The sequence below is a fragment of the Vespa velutina genome, chromosome 6 (genome assembly GCF_912470025.1).
Source record: "Vespa velutina chromosome 6, iVesVel2.1, whole genome shotgun sequence".
Classification (NCBI taxonomy): Eukaryota; Metazoa; Arthropoda; class Insecta; order Hymenoptera; family Vespidae; genus Vespa; species Vespa velutina.
Genome location: NC_062193.1, coordinates 2,566,259 through 2,589,505, shown reverse-complemented (window position 1 = coordinate 2,589,505; position 23,247 = coordinate 2,566,259). Strand labels below are relative to the sequence as shown.

The following is a 23,247-nucleotide window of genomic DNA, read 5'->3' as shown; positions in this document are numbered from 1 at the left end:
TTAAATATTTGTTTTAGATGAGAAAACGTTTTAATAACGTTATAGACTCACTATTATAGATTATGACTATGATTATTTTCGATTATGACTATTTCATTATTGTGAGGTATATAAATATATATTGACATCAGTACTGCGAAAAAATTCTGTTTTTATTTCACAAAATAATATTACTTCTTTTCTGCTTTCTTGGTTGCTTTACTAACACCAGTTGTCTTATTTTTCTTAGCTTTCTTTTTTAATGTAAAGAAAGCATTTGTCCTCAATTTGTTTCTTATTTGTCTAGCTTTCCTCAATTTGAAACGGTCAAAGTCACTAAGCTCGGCGCGCTAAAATTAAGAAATTTAAAATTTGTTAATAGAAATTTATTTCATTATAAGTATACTTCATTCTTTTAAAAATGTAAAGCAGATATTTTTAAATATTAATTTTTAGTACTTTCTTTTTTACAAGTTTCTTTACCTTCTTCTTAGCTGCGACCTTCCTAGCCCACATAGTATTTTTCCATAAGTTATCTATTTCACCTTTTTCCCATGCTTTACGTACAACTCGTGTGGAACCGGTGTACGGAAAACGTAAACGGAATTTAGTAAGATGAAGTTCATTTAACCTCATTTGACCACGTGGTACATTTGCTGCAGGTCCATCAACCAGAACCTATTAATATTACAATTGATAAAAGGATTTGCACTAGAATTATACTACTCTCGATATATTTATATATATAATTTTATTCTCAGATAATAAAATTGGCATCAGCTAAAAGTCAGCCGGCAATTCCTATCAATATAATGGGATCATCATTGAAATAATAAAATGCGAACACAATCACAGATATCTACCAGGAACTATTAAATCTAACTTAATCTATAAAATATTAAGTATATATACTAGATCTATTAATAGTGTAAATAATTAATCATTTATACCCGGTTCTGATCGATAACATCAACAATTGCAACGAGTTTGCCTTGGTAAGGACCATCGCTAACGTAGGCGACTCGACCAGACTCCACAAACCTTTGGAATGGCTATAAAAATATCAAACATTATTTCTTGAAAAAAATGATTAACTTTTTAATATAGATTGATATTAATATAAAATGGTATTGGCACATAAAAAAAGTTCGATTCAGTACACGTGTAACAAAGACGGCACTCTAAACAAACTATGCATACCATGTGGTTAGCTATTTGATTATAAGGTTATGTTAACCGACGCTGTACATATTAGATACATTATATATTAAAATTTCTAAAAAACATTAACTTAATATAAGTGAAGAATAGTATAAATATACAAAACTTAAATTTTACATTCTTACTATATTTTACGTAAATAATATCGATGAAGTTCAGAACCACAATGCACTTACCATGATGTACCGGAAACGAAAGAATTGCACAGGATATAGTTGAATAAGAGAATCAATACCAAGACTGAAACCTTACGATCCCTATATCTTCTTATACGTTTCACTTGATTTCTTTCTTTTTCTAGTACTACCAACATAACAGCAAAAGATTTTCCTAGGATATTTTGAAATATCGATAGTGATCGCCTGACACTTCATAAAATGTGATAATAATAAAATTGTGTTATCAGCAGTGTAAATTCAATATAACCTATATTGATGAATATTTAGAGTACAGATTATAGAGAAATGAACGACAATGAATTTACCATTTATTAAAAATTTTTCAAACTTACCACATAGGATCTTAATTAATCACTGTCAATATAAAAATAAAAGCAAATTATTATTATGTAATAATATTAAAATACATTTAATAAGATCAAAAACAACCAATCCCACTCTATATGAAATCAGGCGAAATGCTAAAAAATCTATTAATATATATGGATACTTTTTGCTGGTGAGTAATATAATAAATATATTTTCTTTTATTATAATCCACAAATAAAAAACTCATAGTACAATGAATTTAAGGTTGTACCAATTTCAACATTTTTTCTTGGTACATGGCAATTACAAAGACGTCAATGGAAGTTAAAATTAATAGAGGATTTACAAACTCGAATAAATGCTGAACCTATTGATTTAGTAGAGAAGTAATTACAATATAGATATAAAAATATAATAATTATAATAAAACAAATATATCTTTTTTATCAAAAATTGATCAATTAGTATGTGTGAATATAACATTAATTTTTCAGTATCAATCAACTGGACTCTTTGGAATATTATACTGTAAAAGTAAAGGGTAAATTTTTACACGAAAAGGAATTTCTTGTTGGGCCTAGATCTGTAATTCATCATAATATCGCTACGGACACAGGAAATCTATTTAGTAGAAGAAATACTAATGGATGGAATGTTATCACACCATTTAAGGTAGAAAATCAAGAGTATGTATATTTGAATCTATGAAAGATGTTTAAGTATATAATTTTATATAAACCACTTTCTATAAATGTTTAATTGTTCTAGTTTAACAATCTTAGTAAATCGTGGTTGGATATCTGAAAAAGCAAAAAATTTGCCACTTAGTAAAATTGAAGATACTATTGAAATTAATGGTATTGTAAGAAAAGAAGAATCTAGACCAGCTTTTAATCCTTCAAATAAACCTAAACATGGAATATGGTATTATAGGTAAATTAAAAATTATTTTGTTTATTATAGAAAAAACTACCTTATATACTTATATAAGCATGATTTTTTAGAGACGTAACAGCTATGGCCAAGATGGCTGATACTTCACCTATATTTATTGACTTATGGTCCGTAAAAGATCCTCCTGAGGGACCACTTAGTTGTCAAACTAGAATTACATTACGAAATGAACATTTTTCTTATATGGTTACTTGGTATACTCTCTCCTTATGTACTGCAACCATGTGGTATAAAATTTTTATAAAGAAGCTACCATTGGCTTAATTAGCACAAGTTTAAAGGTATTAATGATGAAAACTTGTATTTGTACATTATGCATATATAATAAATGCAACGCATGTAAAATTTTTTGCCATGAATACCTATCACAATTTAATGAAACTCCTTCTATATTATAGCATGCACTATTTGACTGATGTCTTTGCGTTTTCGTTTTATGTGATAATAATAATAAGTAAATGGTATATCGATTTTTAATCGAAGATATAAAATGTAATTTCATGACACAATTATATGTATATATTTTTTTGTATTATAACTTATATAATTTAGATATAATTTATTTGTTCATTACAAAATATTTTTTATTATCTTATTTTTAATAAGATATTTAATAAAATGAACGAGTATTTAACTTATAATCATAGATTTCTTTATTTTATAACGCAACAAGTGAGTACTCCATTTATAGGAGGATATTAATTGCTCCCAGAAACATTATTTCCCATATATATAACAACAATAACAGCGATAATAGCGATCATTATCAGCAAAACTGCTAACAGTAGTATATAGTACATTAACGAATGAGCATAGAAAATATCTTTATACAAATATGAAAATATACAATATACAAATTACATCAATAGTGTGTACATTCTTTTATGTAATATTATAATAAAATAGAGCGATATATCATTAATAATTAAATGACGATGAACGCAGGACCCACTTGTAAACACGTCAATATAATTAGATAAAAGGAACACCTTTATAACCCATTTATCGTTATCTAAATGTATGATACTCTGCGGCCGCATAGCAAATCTTGTGAGAGATATGATTACTGATATAATGGAAAAGGCATCAAACTTAACGTTGTCGTGCCAGTGGTAATGAAACACACCGGCATATTAATCGTACCGATCATACGATTGTTTCGAACGAAAAGCTTTCGTTTTATTGTCGCAATTGATTATACCAATATTAATTTAAATATTAATACGAAAGGAATAAATAATTCTCTCGTGCAAGATATATAATTCATGAAATAAATTTTCTTACGTATCCAGATATAAGATACAATAATCATAATAATTTTTTATGATTACGCAATACAACGCAAAATTAATATTTGAGTAAATTTGATTATGTTTATTTTTTACTATACCTTATCGTTCACGTAGATTTTATTCGTATTTATATATAATACACGTGAATTTCAAATAAATTCACTTTTCTGTTTTTTTTTTCTTTTCTTTTCTACAACGTAGAAGTCAGAAAGTTAATAAAATTTCTATTCTATTCAACAGCCCACCTCGTTGTGCAGATGTTATCGATGAAGGATTGATTCTTACCCCTAATCCGTTCTTCAAAAAGAAGTTACACTTACTAAAGAAGAAGTATATGCCTAATAAAATTCTTATAAAAATTCGTAGATGATATTCCTTTAGACCGTTCGATCGAAACTATTCTTTGAAGCATGTAATACCGACTATCGTTCTTTCTTTAAATTTTTCACAATTCTATTTTACTACTAGCTAAGAACTGTTTTACCAAACCAAGTGCGTGTAACATCTACAAGGAGTAGGAGAGTATTAAAAGTATATTGAAGTCCTCGGTTTATTCGTTGAGAATGCAAGTGCGTACAAGAGCATTGCATACAGAGTAAGGATCGCAATTACTGCTGGGTCTTCTATCCTCAAGATAACCCTTCTTTTCTTCGGCTACACCACGAGGTATACGAATACTGACGTTACGATTGGCTACGCCAGCGCTAAAATCGTGAATGCTGCTGGTTTCGCATTTGCCGGTCAATCTGCGCTCGTTATCCTTTCCTCCACGTGGATCGTAGGCTTGAATGTGTCTGAGGTGTTGTTTGCTGAGCTTATCAATGGCCTTCTCGATCTCTGAGATACCATTCTCTTTACGCATAGATTTTGTAGAGAAGTTCGTGTGAGCTCCGGCTCCGTTCCAATGGCCATCGACCGGTTTCGGATCAAGAGTTACAATCACACCGTATTCTTCAGCAACGTAATGAAGAATGAATCTTGCGATCCAAAGATCATCGCCAGCGCTTATACCATTGCATGGACCTACTTGGAATTCCCATTGGGAGGGCATCACTTCGGCATTCGTTCCGGCGATCTTAACACCGGCGTAAATGCATGCTCTGTAATGAGCCTCAACGATCTCACGACCTATGACTTTGTTTGCGCCAACACCGCAATAATATGGACCTTGGGGACCTGGAAAACCGTTTTTAGGCCAGCCTAGAGGCTTTCCATCAAAGTCTAAAAGGGTGTATTCCTGTTCGATACCAAACCAAGGATCCTCGTCTTTAACTGCTTCCATCGCCTGATTACATTTGTAGCGTTCGTTTGTTTTCGTTGGAGTTTTATCGCTAGTATAGGTATCGCAGAGGATCAGCTTGTTGTTACCACGTCGGAATGGATCGTTGTAAATTGCTATAGGGTAAAGATATATCTCGCTATTGCTTCCTTCTGCCTGATACGTTGAGCTACCATCATAAGTCCACGTTGGTAGTTCTATAAGAAAATGTATCTTATTAATATCATTATCGATAGAGGAAATCTCAAGAGTTATATAAAGATAATTTTTATCTATATTAAAAAGTAATAATTGTACTATCGATCGTATATTTCTTAATTTGTATTTTTATCACCGTTAAAATTTTATGTTCGTTGTTAAATTATTGATAAGATATTTTTAAAATTTCTTTCGATTTTAATCTTGTATATGTTGTGATACTCTTATCTTTTTTTTACATCGATCTGATCAAGTAGAAAAGATAGCGATTTATCATTTTGCTACTACGCAAATTGCTCCTAACGTAAGAGAATTGAATGAAATTCGAACGGATGTGGCATGCACAATTATACACCCTCATTGTGATTCTACATTAGTCTCGTTATGATGGGTAACTTGTGACCTCTGTCGTAGTTTGCAGTCAAGGACAAAAATAAAAACAAACGACAGAGTTGCGTTATCTGCATCACTTACGCGAATTTAATTAACATAAAATGTAAATTTGTTTATTTTCTTGTGATTGGAATATGAATCGATTATGTCATTTTTAAGATAATTCAATAAACTCTTGTTGGTTATTACTACTTTAGTGTTCGTTACTATTGGACTCTTTACTAATGTTAACAAATTAAATAATCTTATTCCACTTCTTAATATAATTCAATTTCTAAGACAACTTCGTTCAATGAGAGTTATTAAAAAAAAATACATAAAGTCTTTTCAAATAAGTTATCTGACGATGTAGATCTATTTTTATTATTATATCTGGTATTCTTGCGTAATTTAAAATTCATACACCGTGAGGACGATTCTGATACGAAAACTTCATGAATTTTCTAAAATACCAACCAGAAGGATGTTTTGGTACGAAGTCCAAAGTTCGGGTTTTAGATCTTAAACCTTCGCCTGTACCATCGATCCAAATGTATCTTGCTTGAATTGCATTATCCGGTTGCGGCAGGTCGAGATATTTGTTTAGTATAGTCTTGTCCAAAGCTGCATTCGGCGAATCTTTTAATATAGTACGCGACATTGTGGTGCTGTAATACATATAAAAAGAATATGTTAAACGTAAATCGTTATGAAGGACATCGAATATCGATGAGATCCTATCAGAGATTATCGGAAATTTTCTGAGCATGTCAAAATATCTTAAGCTTGGGCCGTCGAACGTTTAAGCTAACGATGTATGTTCCCCATCAATCAACAATGATAAAGTATTGACGAGGACAAGAAACGTAATCGTGCATTATTGCTGCACTTGTTTCAAGAATAGACTTTGCCACCTGAATCGATCCTATTCTCCTCCTTTTTCTCGTTAAAGAGATAATATCGAAAAGCGATAAAACAACGAAATGAGACAATTCCTTTTCATGTTCTATCATAAATTCACAATATTGTTACTTTAGTTCGTTATTGTAGAATATATATAATATATTTAAAGTTAAATAAGTAATAATATTTTTATATATATTTCGTAACAAGATTTTATTTAAAATGATGTTTTAATCTATCATTTTTTTGATAAGTATTATATTATTTCCTGCCTTGATATGTGAATCCATTATAGCTAGAATAACGAAAATAACGAAAGACTCCAAACTTATCAAGAGTTTCAAATTTCGAATTATATTTAAAGTAATTAGAATTTTTTGTCACATATGTATGTAGATTTGTAGAGATTTGAAATGCTTCAGATCTAAAAGGTAGTAGTAATAAAATGTTTCACTACTAAAAGTGAAGTTCACTTTAAAAACAGAGAAAAAAAGTAATGCGATGGTGCTGCCGTCTGATGGAAATAACGTACGACTTGTTGCACATCCATCGTCCACGACGTAAGCTCGTGCATCCACGATGATGCAGTTGGTACGGGAGACTCAGACAGAGAAGAAAGAGAGAGAGGAAGAAGAAGATTGAAGAAGAAAAAAAGAGAAGCTCTTTATTTATCCTTGGGCGGCACGAAAAGATAGGTGCGCCCACGTTTCATGCGTGTACCACGCGATTCGTGCGTGAAAGCACAATCCTACTACGACGATGATCCTACCACGAATGATGAACTGATGTCATTCGTTCTAATTCGAAACCAAAATTATTCTTTAAAATTTTGTTGCAATTGTATCTCCTAAATCGTTTATTAAAATCATTCATAATTATTTATTTCAAAAGTGATTGTTTTGAAATCATTTGAATACTAGATCAAATACGTAAAAAGAAATATTTAAAATTTATTCTTTAAAATGGTTTCTATTCGTAATCATTATTTAAAATCATTTAGGTATTGTTCTTTTGGGTGGACGTTGAAAAAAATTTCCACTCCTTTTTTACGGTCTTTAATCGATACCATAAAAGAAGTTTCATGGTATGAGAAGGGAGATGATCGAAAGAGAAAGAGAAAGAGCAATGACTCTTTTGAATACATGAGAAGGTCCACACGATGAAAATAAGGATGTAATGTATGTATGTGTGTGTGTATGTATGTGAATGGAAAATTTTGACGCTCTCTCCTGTCCCATAATGAAATAAATCGAAAAAAGAGATAGAAACATGGAGAGAGAAAGAGAGAGACAAGTTATAATTGTTGTACAATAATAAAATTGTGTACAATAATAAATAATCGCTTGAAAAATGCTTGACGAAAGCACAATTATTGAATTGCTATTAATCGTCATTAAATGAGTCGAATTATAGTTAATTTTCCATCGAAAAAAATATTAAATACGATTTACAATAATTAACTTCAATGATGTTAGATATTTAATTTATTAATTACTATTTTTTTTATGTCCTTATTTATTCTTTTTGATTTACATTGTCTATGTTTGTACGCATATATATATATATATATATTCATAATAAGAATATATATATTATATAATAATATATATATATATATATATATTCTTGTTTTTTAATTTTAATAATATAACCGGAAATATGCGAATCATTTCGAGGAAAAGACGACGAAGAACCGTATAGTATGAATCAATAAATAAAATATAGAATAAAAAAGGAAAATAAAACTAATGAAAATATGTATTTTTTTCTTTTTTCTTCTTTCTTATATTAAAGTATAATTAACGATCACGTTATGTTTTTTTATTATTTGTTTTTTTCTTAGAATTAATTTTTTTGTTCGTATCGATCTTCTGATTTGTCTCGCGTGATTGCAGATTGCTCCAAAAAATCAAAATGAATGTTCGTTTATATGTAATTTGTACTTCTTGCACGCGATTGCGTTCCTTTCGAAACGAATTTGGTTCTTAAAAGGAGATACGAGAGGATTGCTCCATTCTTATCGTTATTTTATCATATGAGAAACGATACGAGAAATTTTCGTCATTGTTGAAATATTAATAACGCTATTAAAGAAACGAAAAGAAACCATGCTGTTAATGTCAGAAAATATTTTATAATTTTAATTTGGGTTTGAAAGTTTGAGTCCAAATCTTTTAAAGTTTCATCAAAATTGTTCTTTTTTCTTCTTCTCGATAATAATATTGATAATAATATTTATAATGATAACAATTATAACGACTACGATAATTTTGAAAATAACTTTGCGAATAAGTACTGCTAGTGACTTATTGAAATGCTTATGTAGATGCATATGTATAAATCGTAATTACGACACGGACGACCTCGATTATATCGATTATATTGATGATTTTCGAGACAGCTCGTTGTTAGATTTATAAACAACTTGCACTGTGTCCTTTGCTTCGACGTCCTTGAGCGATTTTTCCATCCGAAGGACAAATTGAGATGATCTTTATATTTTTTTGCGTGTATTACTGGCACTTGTTGGAAACGTTAGAATATATATACATATATTGTATGTATATATGCGTATACATAAATAAATAAATAATTTAGTTGCCCCATTGTCTGGACGTAATAAAAGCCAAATGGTGAAAATAAATTGTAAGGTTAATGCACTTTGCTTTGAACTCGGGAGGATCATCAGAAATCATTTTTTCAGTCTCTCTTTCTCACATGTTAGAGCTCTAAGTTTCTAATCTTTTTTTTAGTAACGCCTCTTAGTCCTTTCTGTTTAATATAATAATGACGACATTAACGAGATTAAATGGCCACTTATCTATAGGTATATATATATATACATATGTGCGTATTATCCTCTTTCGTTAGCTGATATTCTTATTCAAGGTTTTTAATATACAATATGCAATAGATACATATATACTATTAAAATATAACGGTAATATATATTATAAAATATAACAACGTCGATCTCGTATGATCGATGAGTGTAAACAAAATCGATCACCGAAATATCGAGATTTGTGAAAAGTTTCCTAACGACATGTTTCTACGTATATATACGTAAAAATGTTATAGAACGAATTTACATATCTCGTTAAATAGAATAACGACGAAGAATTCGTTACGTTAATTACAACGTCTATTTCGCTGTTATTATTCTTCTATCCCACAAAGAAACACAAGAGAAACGATAATGTCGCTCCTTTGTTTCTTGAATTTTACTCGCTCTCGACGATTTTAGATGTTTCGTTGAAAATCGAAAGAAAAAGAAAAAAAAGAACAGAATCGACTAAATTAGCCATTCGTTCTGGACAATTTTTATTAACTTCGTTGTCTGATGATGTCTATAATTATAAGAAAAAACGATTCGATTTAAAAATCTTTTTTTTCTTTTTTATTTTTCTACGAAAAGATATGGAAAGACAAACGGGTGGGAAGACAAATCTCGATGGGAAGTTTCCTTAATAATAATTTTTCAATAAGATTCTATCATTTATAAGAACAAAGAAATAACGTACGTGGAATCTATACACGTGGTGTATAGGTTCTGCTCAATAAGGTCAGACGAGATCAAAGGTATAATTTACCGGTTTTTAGTTAGCAGGAAGGCTTCTTATATAGAAAGTTGCATGAGAAAAGAAGAGAAAATGCTCTCAAAACTGAATCGTTTGATCTGTCTTCAAGGTCTTAAATCAATCAGTCGAGTGATCGATAAAGAAAAAAATAGAGAAAAATCTTTATAATAATATTTAGTTAAAAAGAAACATAAATATCTACGTAAATCTTTATTAAATTCATTCATAAATTGTTTAATAAGTACGTTTGACCTTTTATTTGATAATAATAAATAATATATTCCATCACGCTGCGATCATGAGTCGATCTCTGAAATAACTAAACACATGTTTCGCATGATAGTTTATACTTTTTCTCTTCCTCTCTCTCCTCCTTTTTTCGCCTACAACGTTCTAAATTTGAATCTTATTTCGACATACAAATGTACAAGAATAACTGACCGATTTTTAAGTTTTTCACGGCTCAAAAATTGTATCTTATACCTTATGCACTCTTATACTTATATGTATGTGTATATACGTATTACATACAATGGCAAATGCTTTATCTAAAATTCAATGCACCAAGGCCATCGTATTCAAGTCAGACGTTCACTCGACAAACTGATTGTCATTTAAATATTTTGCTAAATAACAATCTAAGAAAATTTTTTGATTAGCATTTGCTTGTTTTATTAAGTCAAAGAAATTTTGTTGTTGATAAAAATCAATCTATTTGTAAAAACATACCTATTACGTCTCAATTAATCGTACCTGATGAAAAAATTTTAAGGAATCCTCGAGGACAATGAAATTTCTTAAGAACGTATTATCTTTCTCGAATAAAATATACGAAAAAGACGAAACGAAGATGTTCTTCAAATTCTTCAGCGAAAAAATAAAAAGTTAACCAACCTGATACACCTGCTGATGGTGATCCATTTCTGCTTTTGACCAGTTGTGACCGATCGCAGAATCATGCTACCGCAAATCTTCACGAACATATTCGAGCTCATTTTTCTGACCGTTTGTTTGTTTTTCTTTTCTTTTTGTTTTTATTGAACAAGTATGAATCTTACTTATTCTTAAATTTTTCTGATTATCACGAGATTTTGGGTAAAGGATAAATGATCTTTGTTCGGACTTTCTTTTTTCCTCTCTTGGGCTTGAGAAAGAAGAGAGAAGAGAAACGATGTAGTAAACAATAAAAAAAGGAGAAAGTATTAATCGGTTAGAGAAAGAAAAATCCTGTCGAGAACGGTGAGAGCAACGTACTCTCTACTGGCGGTGGAAGAGAAAGAGTGGTACCTTTTATATGGGTACCCCCTCTCTTATCTTTCTCTTTCTTTCTCTTTCTTCTTTTTCGCTTGGTTCGACTTTCAGTACCATATAGCATACTATTACTATTTTGTTTTCATGTAAATTTTCAAAGCTTTGACCCTTTTGTAAACAAAAGTCTTCTAGTCGATATTCTTACTCTTTCTTTTGAATCATCTCTCTTTTTTTTATCTATTTATTTATTTATTTGTCTGTCCTTTTACTGTTCTTGTTAATGTAATTACATATACACACACACACACGCATGCATATATATACGCACAATGAATCACTTTAATATTTGAATAACATGATCGTTCTATTGATTCATTTTATGAACAATAAATATTAGATAATGAATTTAACTCTATGGCTAAACTAATAGATGTTTGTTCATCGAAAAGATTCGTACCTCTTCGCGAATTACCTAGCTATTTTACATCTGATTATTTTTAATCGACAACTAGATATTTTTACAAGTAACGGAATGTGTTAATAAGATTGAGATATATTTTATCAATACTATTGATAAAAGCATCTGTTGAAGTTAATGGCATATTAATTAATCACGATTCTATGTAACCATTCCCATTCTAATTGGCTATGAGGACAAGTAAATGAGAAATATAAAGCTGAAAAATAGATTTTTATATTTTACGTGGCTAGAAGAAGATTTATATAAGTTTTTAGCTCTTTCTTTCTCTCTCTTTTTCTTCCTTTTTCTCTTTGAAATTTTATATCATATTCGTTAGGTCAATTGAAAATGAATTGTCAAAAGAAAAGAAGAAAAGAAAGTCTTCAGATAAGAATCAATAATGAAATTAGTGTAACCATAAAAATCAAAAATTATTGAGAAAAACAGACGTTCCGACTGCTGTCAATGTTATCACAGAACTTTATCTTAAAAATGGATAAACTGAAAAGCTTTAGTTCTAATGGTCACGGATCGCATAATCGACGGAAATGAGTTATCAAGTTAGAGTTAAAGTTAGAGTTAAAGTTAGAACTAAAATAGAATAAAAGTTTCACTTTCTTACAATGAGTATGATCAATATCGTTCTGTCATCGTGATGATTACATATTTGGATAATAGTTACATTTATTACTCAAGTTAATCAATAATTATTTATAATAAATTAGTCGCTGTTTTTAAAATAATCTTTTTGATTTTATTTTATTTTTGTTTCGAATAAGATAAAAAAGAAAAGAAAAGATAACTGTTCTTTTTATTTCTTTCTTTTTCCCTCGTTTATCACTATCTTCTTGAGCAAGATAAAAAGACATATATATCTTACTAACGTTCTCAGTTCTACTTTTTTAACTTTCTCTTTTCTCAAGAATTCGAACTTCTCGATTAACCAATATGCAGTAACGTGAGCGTGTAAATTTTACCTATCAGGTATCCTCGATTAAATAATCGACGCTTCGATGAGCACGTACTTCATATCAATATCATTATCAGTAAGAAGTCGACATGGTATAAAGACTTTTAACATTGTAACAAATCTCAGTTAAAAATTATTAGCGATATTATTAATAATATAACTTATAAATAATATTACGTACGCTAAAGTTCGCTTACAGAAATCTTGTGATTACTCAGTCCTTCATTATATATCTTTGACCTTCTTATCATTTCTTTAAATACAAAGAAAAAGAGAGATAAAAAAATAAGTAATAAATAACTTAAAATCTTTGGCACTCAGGAAATTTGTATTTTATAAACAGATCTCTTTCGTAGATTAAAAAGTTAGATTAAAAATTAAAATAAATAAGAGACACGTAATATTGAAATGTAGAGTACTATATCTTATAGAAGAAAAAAAAGAATTTTTGTCGACGAATTTATATGATGAGTATTGTAAATATTATTAATTTTTCACTACTACTATTATTCACTATTATTATAATCATTCAATATTATCATGTGATGCATGAAAAATATAAGAGTTGATAAAGGAACGTTTAATTAGTATCGTTACACACCAGTTATTTTCCTTTTTCATTTTGACGCTTACTTCATCATGTACAATAAATACACACACACACACACAAGTGAAATATACTTGTCTTCCTAAATTTAATTGATGTTTATTTACACGATCTTGTATTCTTAATGAATTAAGATTTTACGATATTGTTCTGTGAATATCGTAATGTTTAATTTATAATTTTTTTATAATACGTATGTTAGATAAAATTTGTATATGATTTGAACATGAAATAAATCGAAAGTTTTCTATCGATTAATTAAAATTCGTTTATAATATTTAATTATCAAAATTACGATTATCGTTACTGTACACTATAATTACATTCATGATAAATAATTTTATGATGTATGTATAAAGGTTCCTTACATTATTACATATAATACGATGGGAGGTTTATTCGTGCATCAAATACAAACTTTCTAGGATCTCGCGATAATAGAAGCAAACTGCGACACGATAAAGCGTTCCACTGACCTAGACTGGCCAAATAGTACTTGCATAGACCTTCCATTTAAGAACTAAACTCCTTAAAAGCAGTGTATTAATCTGTGGCGATCGAATTGAATTAACTTGTTTTTTCTCTTATTTTATTTAGCGATAATGAAAAGAATTGGTCGAACGAACGAGGAAAGAACTTGATCATTAGATGTTTCAAGAAATGTTCAAAGTTATAAAAAATTAAAAGTTTGCATGACTATTAAATGAAAACATCGAATCCATGTTAAATTTATTTCGAAATTTCGAAAGTTAGAAACATTAAGTTGTTAAAAGTAAAATCTTAAACGAAGAAGATAATGATAAGATTAAAGAGTTGTTAAATTAAATCAATGTTGTACTTTCAATTTCGAACATTTGTAACTTTTTGTCAAAATGACATTCTTGATTGATATATTGAATCTCGTAAGAATGGAAGTTTCGTTACTTGAAATGATAATAAAAAAAATATTGATCATTCCGTAGTAATTTTCCGATAGTTTCTAGGCATTAATCTATAAGAATACTTTCAAAATGAAGGGTCACATGCTGAGTGACATACCCTAAGAATGAACGAAATTGAAAGGAAGCCATGAAATCGATCACGAAACGTTTATTATTTGTTCTGATGATGATCGAGGGCATTCGGTCACTTAAAGATTATTCATCTAATGGATCTATTTTTTTAAATACATATAAGCGATTCTACAAGTTACATTTCTTCAATGTCATTTTCCTGTTTATCTGATCATGCATTATAACAAATTTTTCGTTTAATTGAAAAACAAAGAAAATTAGCTGGAACAGCTGTTGCTTTTTCTAACCGTTGGTTTTTCATCAAGAATGACGTCATAAGCGAATAAATTAATATATTGAACTTCTTCCTTTTATCATGAAACGTATTGTATGTATAATTTATTACATAACGCGTTCCGATCGAAATTTTAATTTTCACTTTGTAAACTAAACGTTTGAGAGATACTTCGACTTCACCGTTCATAACTTTGCACATATATATTACGTATTCATTTGACTTCGAATTAACGAGTTATACCGTATAATTAAGGATTTTCATTCGTATCTCTTATTCACGTATTTTTAATTACAAAAGTACATATTTGATTAAGAAAACAGAAAATCATGTGTATAATTATTAATAATTCTGAATGATGATAAAAAGTTGTTTTAGCACTGCTTAAAGTAATTTATTTCTAATATATTCTTTTGTTTGCACGTTACTATAAATTAAAATAAAAATACATCGTAGTTCATCTATTTATCACGTTTCGAGTAATTAAAAAGCACCGATGTATAAAGATTATCACGATTCAATCGTTATCGTTCTTCGTTTGAGATTTATGCGTATATTCCCGTATTTTCCACCTCATTTCAGATCGAAAGTACCATAGAGTATAAAGTATACGTTGGTAACCTAAATAGATAGTCTATCTTTGGCAAGTATCATCGTATGAGATATTGTGTGAATTCGCAATCGTTAATAACAATCAGATACAAGATTATTTTGATTGACGTGTTGTATTATAATTCGCTATTGTTCTCTATAAAAAAGAATAAATATCTATATTTTGAAAAAATTTTGATAGTATTAAATCATAATCGATATTCTATGATGATAGTAAACGTTTACGTATACGTATATAAAATAATAAAAATATTGAAATGAAAACATTTCTAAACAAATTTCCAAATGTTTTTCTCATCTCTATCTTTGATCTAATTATTTCGTACAACGCAATATTTTATTACTGATATTTCAATCGACAAATTTTTGGCAGATGTAACCTCGAAGAAGTTAGCGAACGTGTAACGAGTTTCCACATGTTTTCTACATGATCACGTGTACATAATTTCGCACAAAAGCAAGGAACATGAGAAGAACTGAAGAGAAAGAGGAAGATAGAAGATAGAAATCAATGGAAGATTTTCAGGGTCATCAGAACGCATGAAGAGCATTTTTTTGTTCACCTTAGCAAAGCTAAACAGGCTAAGAAGAGAGCGCGCGAAGGGACACGCAATTCTGTGCCAACTATTTCCGGCTAACATCAAGGCCTCCTCCTACTCCTCTTCCCTTTCTTCACTTACCTTCAACCATCTTTACCATCCACCTCCAATTCTCTATTTCTCATTCTCTCTCTCCCTCTCTTTCTTAAAACCTCAACGTTCATTGCCAAGGACTTCACTCCGCTTCTTCTTACATAATCGAATGATAAATAAAAACAAAGAGGAACGCAAAGAACTCAATGCTTTATATATATATGTATATAACGAGACTAATTTACATGATTAGATATTGATTTATATGATTAGATAATGGGAATAAGAGATGCAATTGTAATAGATAAAAAAATTCTATTCGAACGTACTATAAGTATTACTAATTGTTCGTTAATAATAAAAAGAAATAAAGAGAATAGTTGTATTTATTATTAGGGAAATATCGAGCCTTTACTTTTGTTTTGATTACGCAAAATTAATATATGAAGTACGCCTTAATAAATGCAACCCGTCCTGAACTGAGCTATATCAGCTGTTTACAATTATTCATTGTTCCTTTTAATCAAACTTGCTTCTTCTCTTTCTCTCTCTCTCCCCCTCTCTCTCTCTCTCTCTCTCTCTTTCAGCAATGATACGATAAAAATGGAGCATTAACGAAACGATAAAAACGAATAAGATAATAATTAAATGAACGTAATAAGTGACTTTTTTAGAAGAAACGTATCAAGTTAACTTCATCGGAAATAGAAACACATACACAAGAAACGCGTATGTTCGTCTAACGCGCTCGAATTGGTTAGTACGAACGATCGGAATTCTGCCTATAAAGTTGCCAAGTTTGTTTTACATCAATTAGACATCAATAATACGATTCGATACTTTTTTATACGTGCTTGTCTGCTTGAAATATAATAAAAAATCTTTAAATTATTATTATATAATACAATAAAATTAGAATCATTTTAATCACAATATAGTCATTATAAATATTAATGAATTGAAAATAGAAAAGAAAATAAAAATGATACTTCATTACAAAAAAGACAACGATCAAAATGTACACGTGCAACGTATATATTGAAAGTAAGATTTACACAGAAACGGAAGCTATTCTTCCTACGCGTTTTTCTCATAAACATCAACAAAGTCTAATCCAAATGTATCACGGCTATTGGATGGTGTTTTCACGAACTTTAAAAAGTCGTTTAAAAAAGAATTTCATAATAAACTTGAATTGAAGAACATGGGTAAATCGATTAACTTGGATACAATATTTAAATTTAATTAAACTTCCTGTCAAAACGTGGGCGATGACTTCTTAATATAACATGAGCGAAATTGACTTTAAATAATTAAAATCACTCTCGTGGAGAAAAACTCGAATGGACTTAATACAAATAAATACCTAAGTTTAATTCTACTCCTGATATAGTATGTAAGACGATGTAACACTTGTTAACAATAAAACGAACACTTCATTTAGACGAAAACGCAAAGACGCGTGCGATACAGTAACTTCGCCGAGCACGACTGCCAGGTAACTGCCGTCGAAGTTATACATGACATGAAAGAGTATAAGAGAGTTCGAAAGAGGCGTAGTTTAGTATAGATAATGCTTTCGAAAATAGGATCGTGAGTCAAAAGTCTACCACACGTAAATTAGGTTTCTAGATGACGAGTGTGTCGACCGTAAACGAAACTATGTCGTATTATCCTTTGTACGATAGATAAAATAAAAAAATCTTTATTTTGAACTTTGTACATCTTACATATGTAATATAGACCTTAAAAACAACCTTTGAACGATGATTGTTATCTACGTAATCTTACCTCGATATTATTATTAAATAAATATTTAAATTCTGTGACTTGTCCTCGTATCATATCGTTTCTAATTTATCAAATTTAATAACGAGCTAAGATGAATTTCTTTTAATATGCTTGGTCCAATCAACGAGTAATAAATGAATTAATTTTAAATGATATCAATGAAAAGACACGAGGAAGTCTATCCGCAACTTGTAACGAAATCATTCGCGGAATATTTCGTACGATATATCGACGAACTTTCGCGCGAAAAGCACCCCGCTATGCTACACGACGTACAACGAATTATCTTGTCGTGCATCTTCCTGGCGTAACAGAGACCCCTACATTGTGCTTGGAAACGATATATATATATATGTATATATAAGTGGGACAACATTATTGATACGATCATTCCTTTTTAATAATTTCCAATTCTCTCTCTCTCTCTCTCTCTCTCTCTCTCTCTCTTTCTCTTTCTCTCTCTCTATACATATATATAAATATATATATATATAAATATAAATATATATATATATATATATATATATATATATATATGAAATATCTGAAATATTTAAGATGTCTTGATAATCTTCGAAAAAAGATAAAGAATCAAACATATGTATGAAAACTATCGAGTGATTTAATCGTAATCTTGAGTTAAGCCTTGAACGACTTTGTCATTATTTACTAAGAACATTTCAAGTATTTAGAAGAATATTTATGAAGGACTTATTAAAGAAGACGAATATACGTGTACCATAAAAAGTATCTAATTATTTTAATTTCGTATGGATAATCACGTGAACTCGCAACTCGCGTGAATGATCGATCACTACACAAATGAAAGAAAGAGAAAGAAGTTCTTGTCACGCGTTAGAAAGCTTACGTCAATGTTAAATAAAATGATTCGCGAATACTTAGTGTTAATTAGCAAGTTGTTTGAACGAATTAACGAGCGCACGAAAAACTGCTACGATATAAATATCTATTTTAAAGAGTGTTCTTTAAAATTGATTTTAACGTATCACTCACCAATCTACCAACACTAAAACTAACTGACATTACTTTTGTGATAACTGAGAAGGAACTGAGTCTGTCATAGCTCCGCGAATTGTCGCAAAGTCCATACGTTCACCCTACTTTTCAAGAATTCCAAGCAAACTTTAGACTCAACCATAAAGATCGCTCGATATCATTTCCCTTTTTTTCTACTTTACTTGAGAATCGCTTAAACACTTAGCTTTGTTAGAATGTTGTTTTGTTATACTACTTAACGAGAGTACTTGCATGAAGATATAATGGTTTCATCGCTTATAATCTTTGATAAGAACCACAATGTGTGTAATTATAACTAAGTCCAATTAATTCTACGTCATATGAGTTCAATGAACATAGTACATATATATATATATATATATATATATATATACATATACGTTATTCGTTATTCTTAATCGTACATGTACATTATTAAACAGAGTTAAAATTTCGTGGACCGTTGAAAAATTGGAACGACCCAAGTCGTTCACACACGTATCGTATTTTCTCATTAATTAATGGGAGTGCTTAAAAGCTTTCTCTCTCTCTCTCTCTCTCTCTCTCTCTCTCTTTCTCTCTCTCTCTCTTTCTCTCTCTCTCTCTTTCTCTCTTTCTCTCTCTCTCTCTCTTTCTTTTTTTTCTATCTATCTCTCTCTTTTTAGCTAAATGTATTCTTCCAAGAGAGTAATTTCGCGAATTGTTGTGCCTTCAATCCAATGATGATCCCTCGAATCCTTTTGTATTATCTTATACCGGACACGCGTGATTTGACCCTAATATGATGAAAGAACAGTCGCGTGTATCGATTTGACGATGCCGGACGCTTTATATCGTCATGGAGACATAGGAAAACAAATCGAATTCATTGTTAAAACTGTTTGATCCGCAGTAAGGAACGCGAGTTCATTCTATCAAGTGCAGAAAAAATAAATGTATTCATTTGTGCGAGTTCGTTCAATGATCTTAAAAGAAAGACCGAGGATTTAAGAGAGATCCATAGTTTAGAAAGTCAACTGATCGTTTGAAATAATTAATTATTAATTATTCCGAATTCAATCGTAAATTTATTGATCAGGTCTTCGTGACCACTTGTAGTAAACAGGTTTTTCGATATAGAAGATATACCATCTAATTCATGTGAGATTTTAAAGCGAACGAGTAAACAGGATGACGTGTTTGTCGATCGTGGCACTCTCGCACAGTGAAGGTGTGCGTACAACAAATATATCGTGCTACACGTGCGTTCACTAAACCTATATGAATATTATACATTTTTAAATATACGCATTTTAAATATACGCATAAAAAATCTACCAAAAAATTTTATTATTACATGAACACAAAGTATACGAAGTAAATATATTTATGTTATACGTGAAAAATTAATTCTATACAATCTTATTTTCAATGTAAATATCTTAATCGTTTTTATCATAATTCAATTCATTATCATTAACTAAAATATTGTATATTCTGTAGAAATTTCTTCACTCGAGAAATAAATGTGTTCGAGAATAGGATGTTTGTATATCGTTTTTTATACCTCTTGATAAAATTAATTTCTCAACATTCCTACTCATTTGCAATTAAAGATATTTTGGTGATAAGATTGATCTCGTTATCGTAAAATTCACTGGTCAATACAATATGGTCATACGGTTGATTACGGACATATGTACAGGAAACGAAATAATCATCGCGGCTATCATTACTGACGAACTGTATTACTGAGCCTACACCGTGCTAAATGAGTATAATCTATGGGACGTGTAAGTGTGCGTGGAAAATTTGGTGAAATGAATGATGAACCCTAATAATAACAATAAAAAATCTACCGAAAGGAGTAGAGAGCATAAATATAAAAGAACATATCGTGCTAGCTTGTTAAACATTCATAAGATTCGATATTTCTATTTTTGCAATGTAGGTCGGTGCCGTCGTCTTTGTGTCGTTTCATCAGATTATTTTACAAACAACACTTGGAAATTGTCAAAGTAATCATTAACATTTTACAAACGAAGAATCGGAATTCTTCTTAACGACTAAAAGTCTATCGATGAGGACTCATTTGTATTTGCATAACATAAAAACAAGTGATCGTTATATTCACGAAAACGGTAATTATTATTGTTTAAAGGTAAAAGTCTTATGTCATGCATTAGGTTATGTCGTAATACGGAAAAAAGAATATTTATATGAACCAATAAGGAAATATTCATATTTTAAAGAGTTATTTGTAAGTTAAATCATTAAACAGCAGATTGCTTTGATATTATGTCGTGAAAACAAGTATGACGATTCTAAAATAATTATCTAAGTAATTGATAAGGAACACATTAATTGTTTTCATAAAAATATGAAGATTTTAAAAGAGATAAGTTGGATCTAAGTGGGTTTATCTTTTTACAGATAGATCAAAAATTCTATAAAGAGAGACAAACAAAGTCATCGCCGAGTATCTGATCTAGCATTATCTGAGAATTCAAAAAAAATAAAAAATAAAAAATAAAAAAGAAGCTGCGGATATCCAACAGTAATGTAATACTATCGAATGATCATATGCAACCGATCATTTCTCCATCTAATTATTATCTAACTTGATACCTCGTATGTGTATATATAAAATAAAGATTATTATATGTTGTCTATCCTAAACAACATATAACTTTACAACGTAAACTTTTCTAAGCGCCAACTCTTACATTAATTTTTCTCAACCTAAACTTTTTTCAACTTGAGATAGAACTTCGATCGTTGATCCTTCAACTTTCATCGTATTAAATAAAAAAGAAAGATAGAGAAAAAATTATCAATTCTATCGTTTGAAAATATTATCTACGAGTATAATAATGAATAAGGAAAGAAATATATATATCGCACTTCTTAAAATAATAAATTAATATAAAATAATGAAAATAAAAAGAATGTAAAGTGCACTCACTTAGAAATAAATCCACGCGTTCAAAAAGGACCGTCTTGGAAAGACTTCTTATAACGTTTGATCAATGCCACTCTAGGTCTTTTACGTTCTTCCTTCTACTATCCAATGGATAGTTCTTGATGAAACTAGCCAACTTGTGCCTGATAACACGATCTGCGATACTGCCGTACGAGCGCGCCCGCGATAACTTATGTAGGGGAGCGTTTCAGCGCAAGCGTCGCACACCCCGCGCTCTTCTTCGGCTAGCCTAGCTTCCCCACCTCCGTGATGAAAACGATTATCCGGCATGATCGCTCGGTACGACGGATCGTTACCAGCCGGAAAATTCTTTTCTCTTATGAAGCACGAACGGATCACGAAACGAGAGAGAATTTCTTATCGTCGATCATTTTGGATACCATTTTGTTGTTGTTATTCTTCTTCTTATCACGTCCATATAGAGATTTTTGTTATCATCACTGAAGAAAATCTTCTCGATTTCGTCATAAATTTATTAAACATTTGAAAAAAAATTTAACATTCATGGTATATTAGACAGCATTAGAATTTCATGTTCGCAACGTTGAAATAAAATATTTATAAGAAAACGTATACTTACTTCGCATCGTCGTTCGTTGATCTTTATGTAAAATAATTTGAATTATTATTTTTTGTCTATGGAACATCGAATAAACTCGTGATCTTATGTAACTTAACTTTTTTGTAATAAATCTTTCTAAAAGATTTTGTAAGTCTAAAACCCATTCAGGTTCGAATGAGTAGGAAATAATTTTACGATGCAAATATGGCGGGACCATGAATTTGCGATTAATGAAGTTTCGGATAAGCGCCACTTCTAATGGCGCTTTTATCTTCGCAAAACATATTATTATAAATTTGTTATTTTCACATTCTGAATAAACATACAAACATACAGTTTTATAATTTTTTAAATAGAAATGATTACATTTTAACGAATTAAATGTAGAATAGTTAAATGTAGAATAAAAATCGATCGATCGATAATTCATCCATGCTTATCTCTGATTGGCTAGTTTCATAAAGTATTTTTATTAAAGTTTTTTTTTTTTATTGAATGTAATTAACAAAAAATATCGATTGTTTTTCTTTTAATATATAATAAAATTATAATTAATTTATATTCTCAATAATAACATTTTCTCTAGTAATTAATTATATCGCTGTTAATAAAACATTTTTGATCGAAAGCTTTTTGATTGGTTCTCTATTTTTGCGGGAATTCATTAATGTTTGAAGATGACAAAAATATGATAAATCATGTACAATAAGTCGTAAAGTATAGATATTATGATTGACATAATGTCACGTCGAAAGAGAAAAGAAAGTAATAATAATTAGTTAACCTTGATAGCAATAGAATCTGAAAAATATATAAGTTCGATCGTTAA

At 29.9% G+C, this 23,247-nt stretch overlaps 3 protein-coding genes across 6 annotated transcripts; 1 reads left to right on the top strand and 2 right to left on the bottom strand.

Moving 5' to 3' along the window:
• Positions 1-131: 131 nt before the first annotated feature.
• On the bottom strand, positions 132-1,517 carry LOC124949739 (60S ribosomal protein L14). 2 transcript variants are annotated; one of them, XM_047495379.1, is made up of 4 exons: positions 1,377-1,517; positions 930-1,031; positions 463-657; positions 132-329 (listed from the first exon to the last, which is right to left on the bottom strand). In XM_047495379.1, exons 1-4 carry the CDS (start codon positions 1,377-1,379, stop codon positions 171-173), a joined length of 459 nt encoding a protein of 152 aa, XP_047351335.1. In that variant the 5' UTR covers positions 1,380-1,517; the 3' UTR covers positions 132-170. The 2 variants fall into 2 exon arrangements, with proteins under 2 accessions (XP_047351335.1, XP_047351336.1); XM_047495380.1 differs by lacking the exon at positions 1,377-1,517 and adding an exon at positions 1,180-1,202.
• Positions 1,518-1,543: 26 nt separating this feature from the next.
• LOC124949738 (surfeit locus protein 1) lies at positions 1,544-3,508 on the top strand. The gene is made up of 5 exons (XM_047495378.1): positions 1,544-1,878; positions 1,953-2,074; positions 2,183-2,374; positions 2,457-2,621; positions 2,693-3,508. Exons 1-5 carry the CDS (start codon positions 1,675-1,677, stop codon positions 2,904-2,906), a joined length of 897 nt encoding a protein of 298 aa, XP_047351334.1. The 5' UTR covers positions 1,544-1,674; the 3' UTR covers positions 2,907-3,508.
• On the bottom strand, positions 3,272-22,018 carry LOC124949733 (glutamine synthetase 2 cytoplasmic). Of its 3 annotated transcripts, none has more exons than XM_047495367.1 (3): positions 21,839-22,018; positions 6,261-6,451; positions 3,272-5,410 (listed from the first exon to the last, which is right to left on the bottom strand). In XM_047495367.1, exons 2-3 carry the CDS (start codon positions 6,442-6,444, stop codon positions 4,485-4,487), a joined length of 1,110 nt encoding a protein of 369 aa, XP_047351323.1. In that variant the 5' UTR covers positions 6,445-6,451; positions 21,839-22,018; the 3' UTR covers positions 3,272-4,484. The 3 variants fall into 3 exon arrangements, with proteins under 3 accessions (XP_047351323.1, XP_047351324.1, XP_047351322.1); XM_047495368.1 differs by lacking the exon at positions 21,839-22,018 and adding an exon at positions 17,453-17,604; XM_047495366.1 differs by lacking the exon at positions 21,839-22,018 and adding an exon at positions 11,162-11,522.
• Between the last annotated feature and the right edge of the window lie 1,229 nt (positions 22,019-23,247).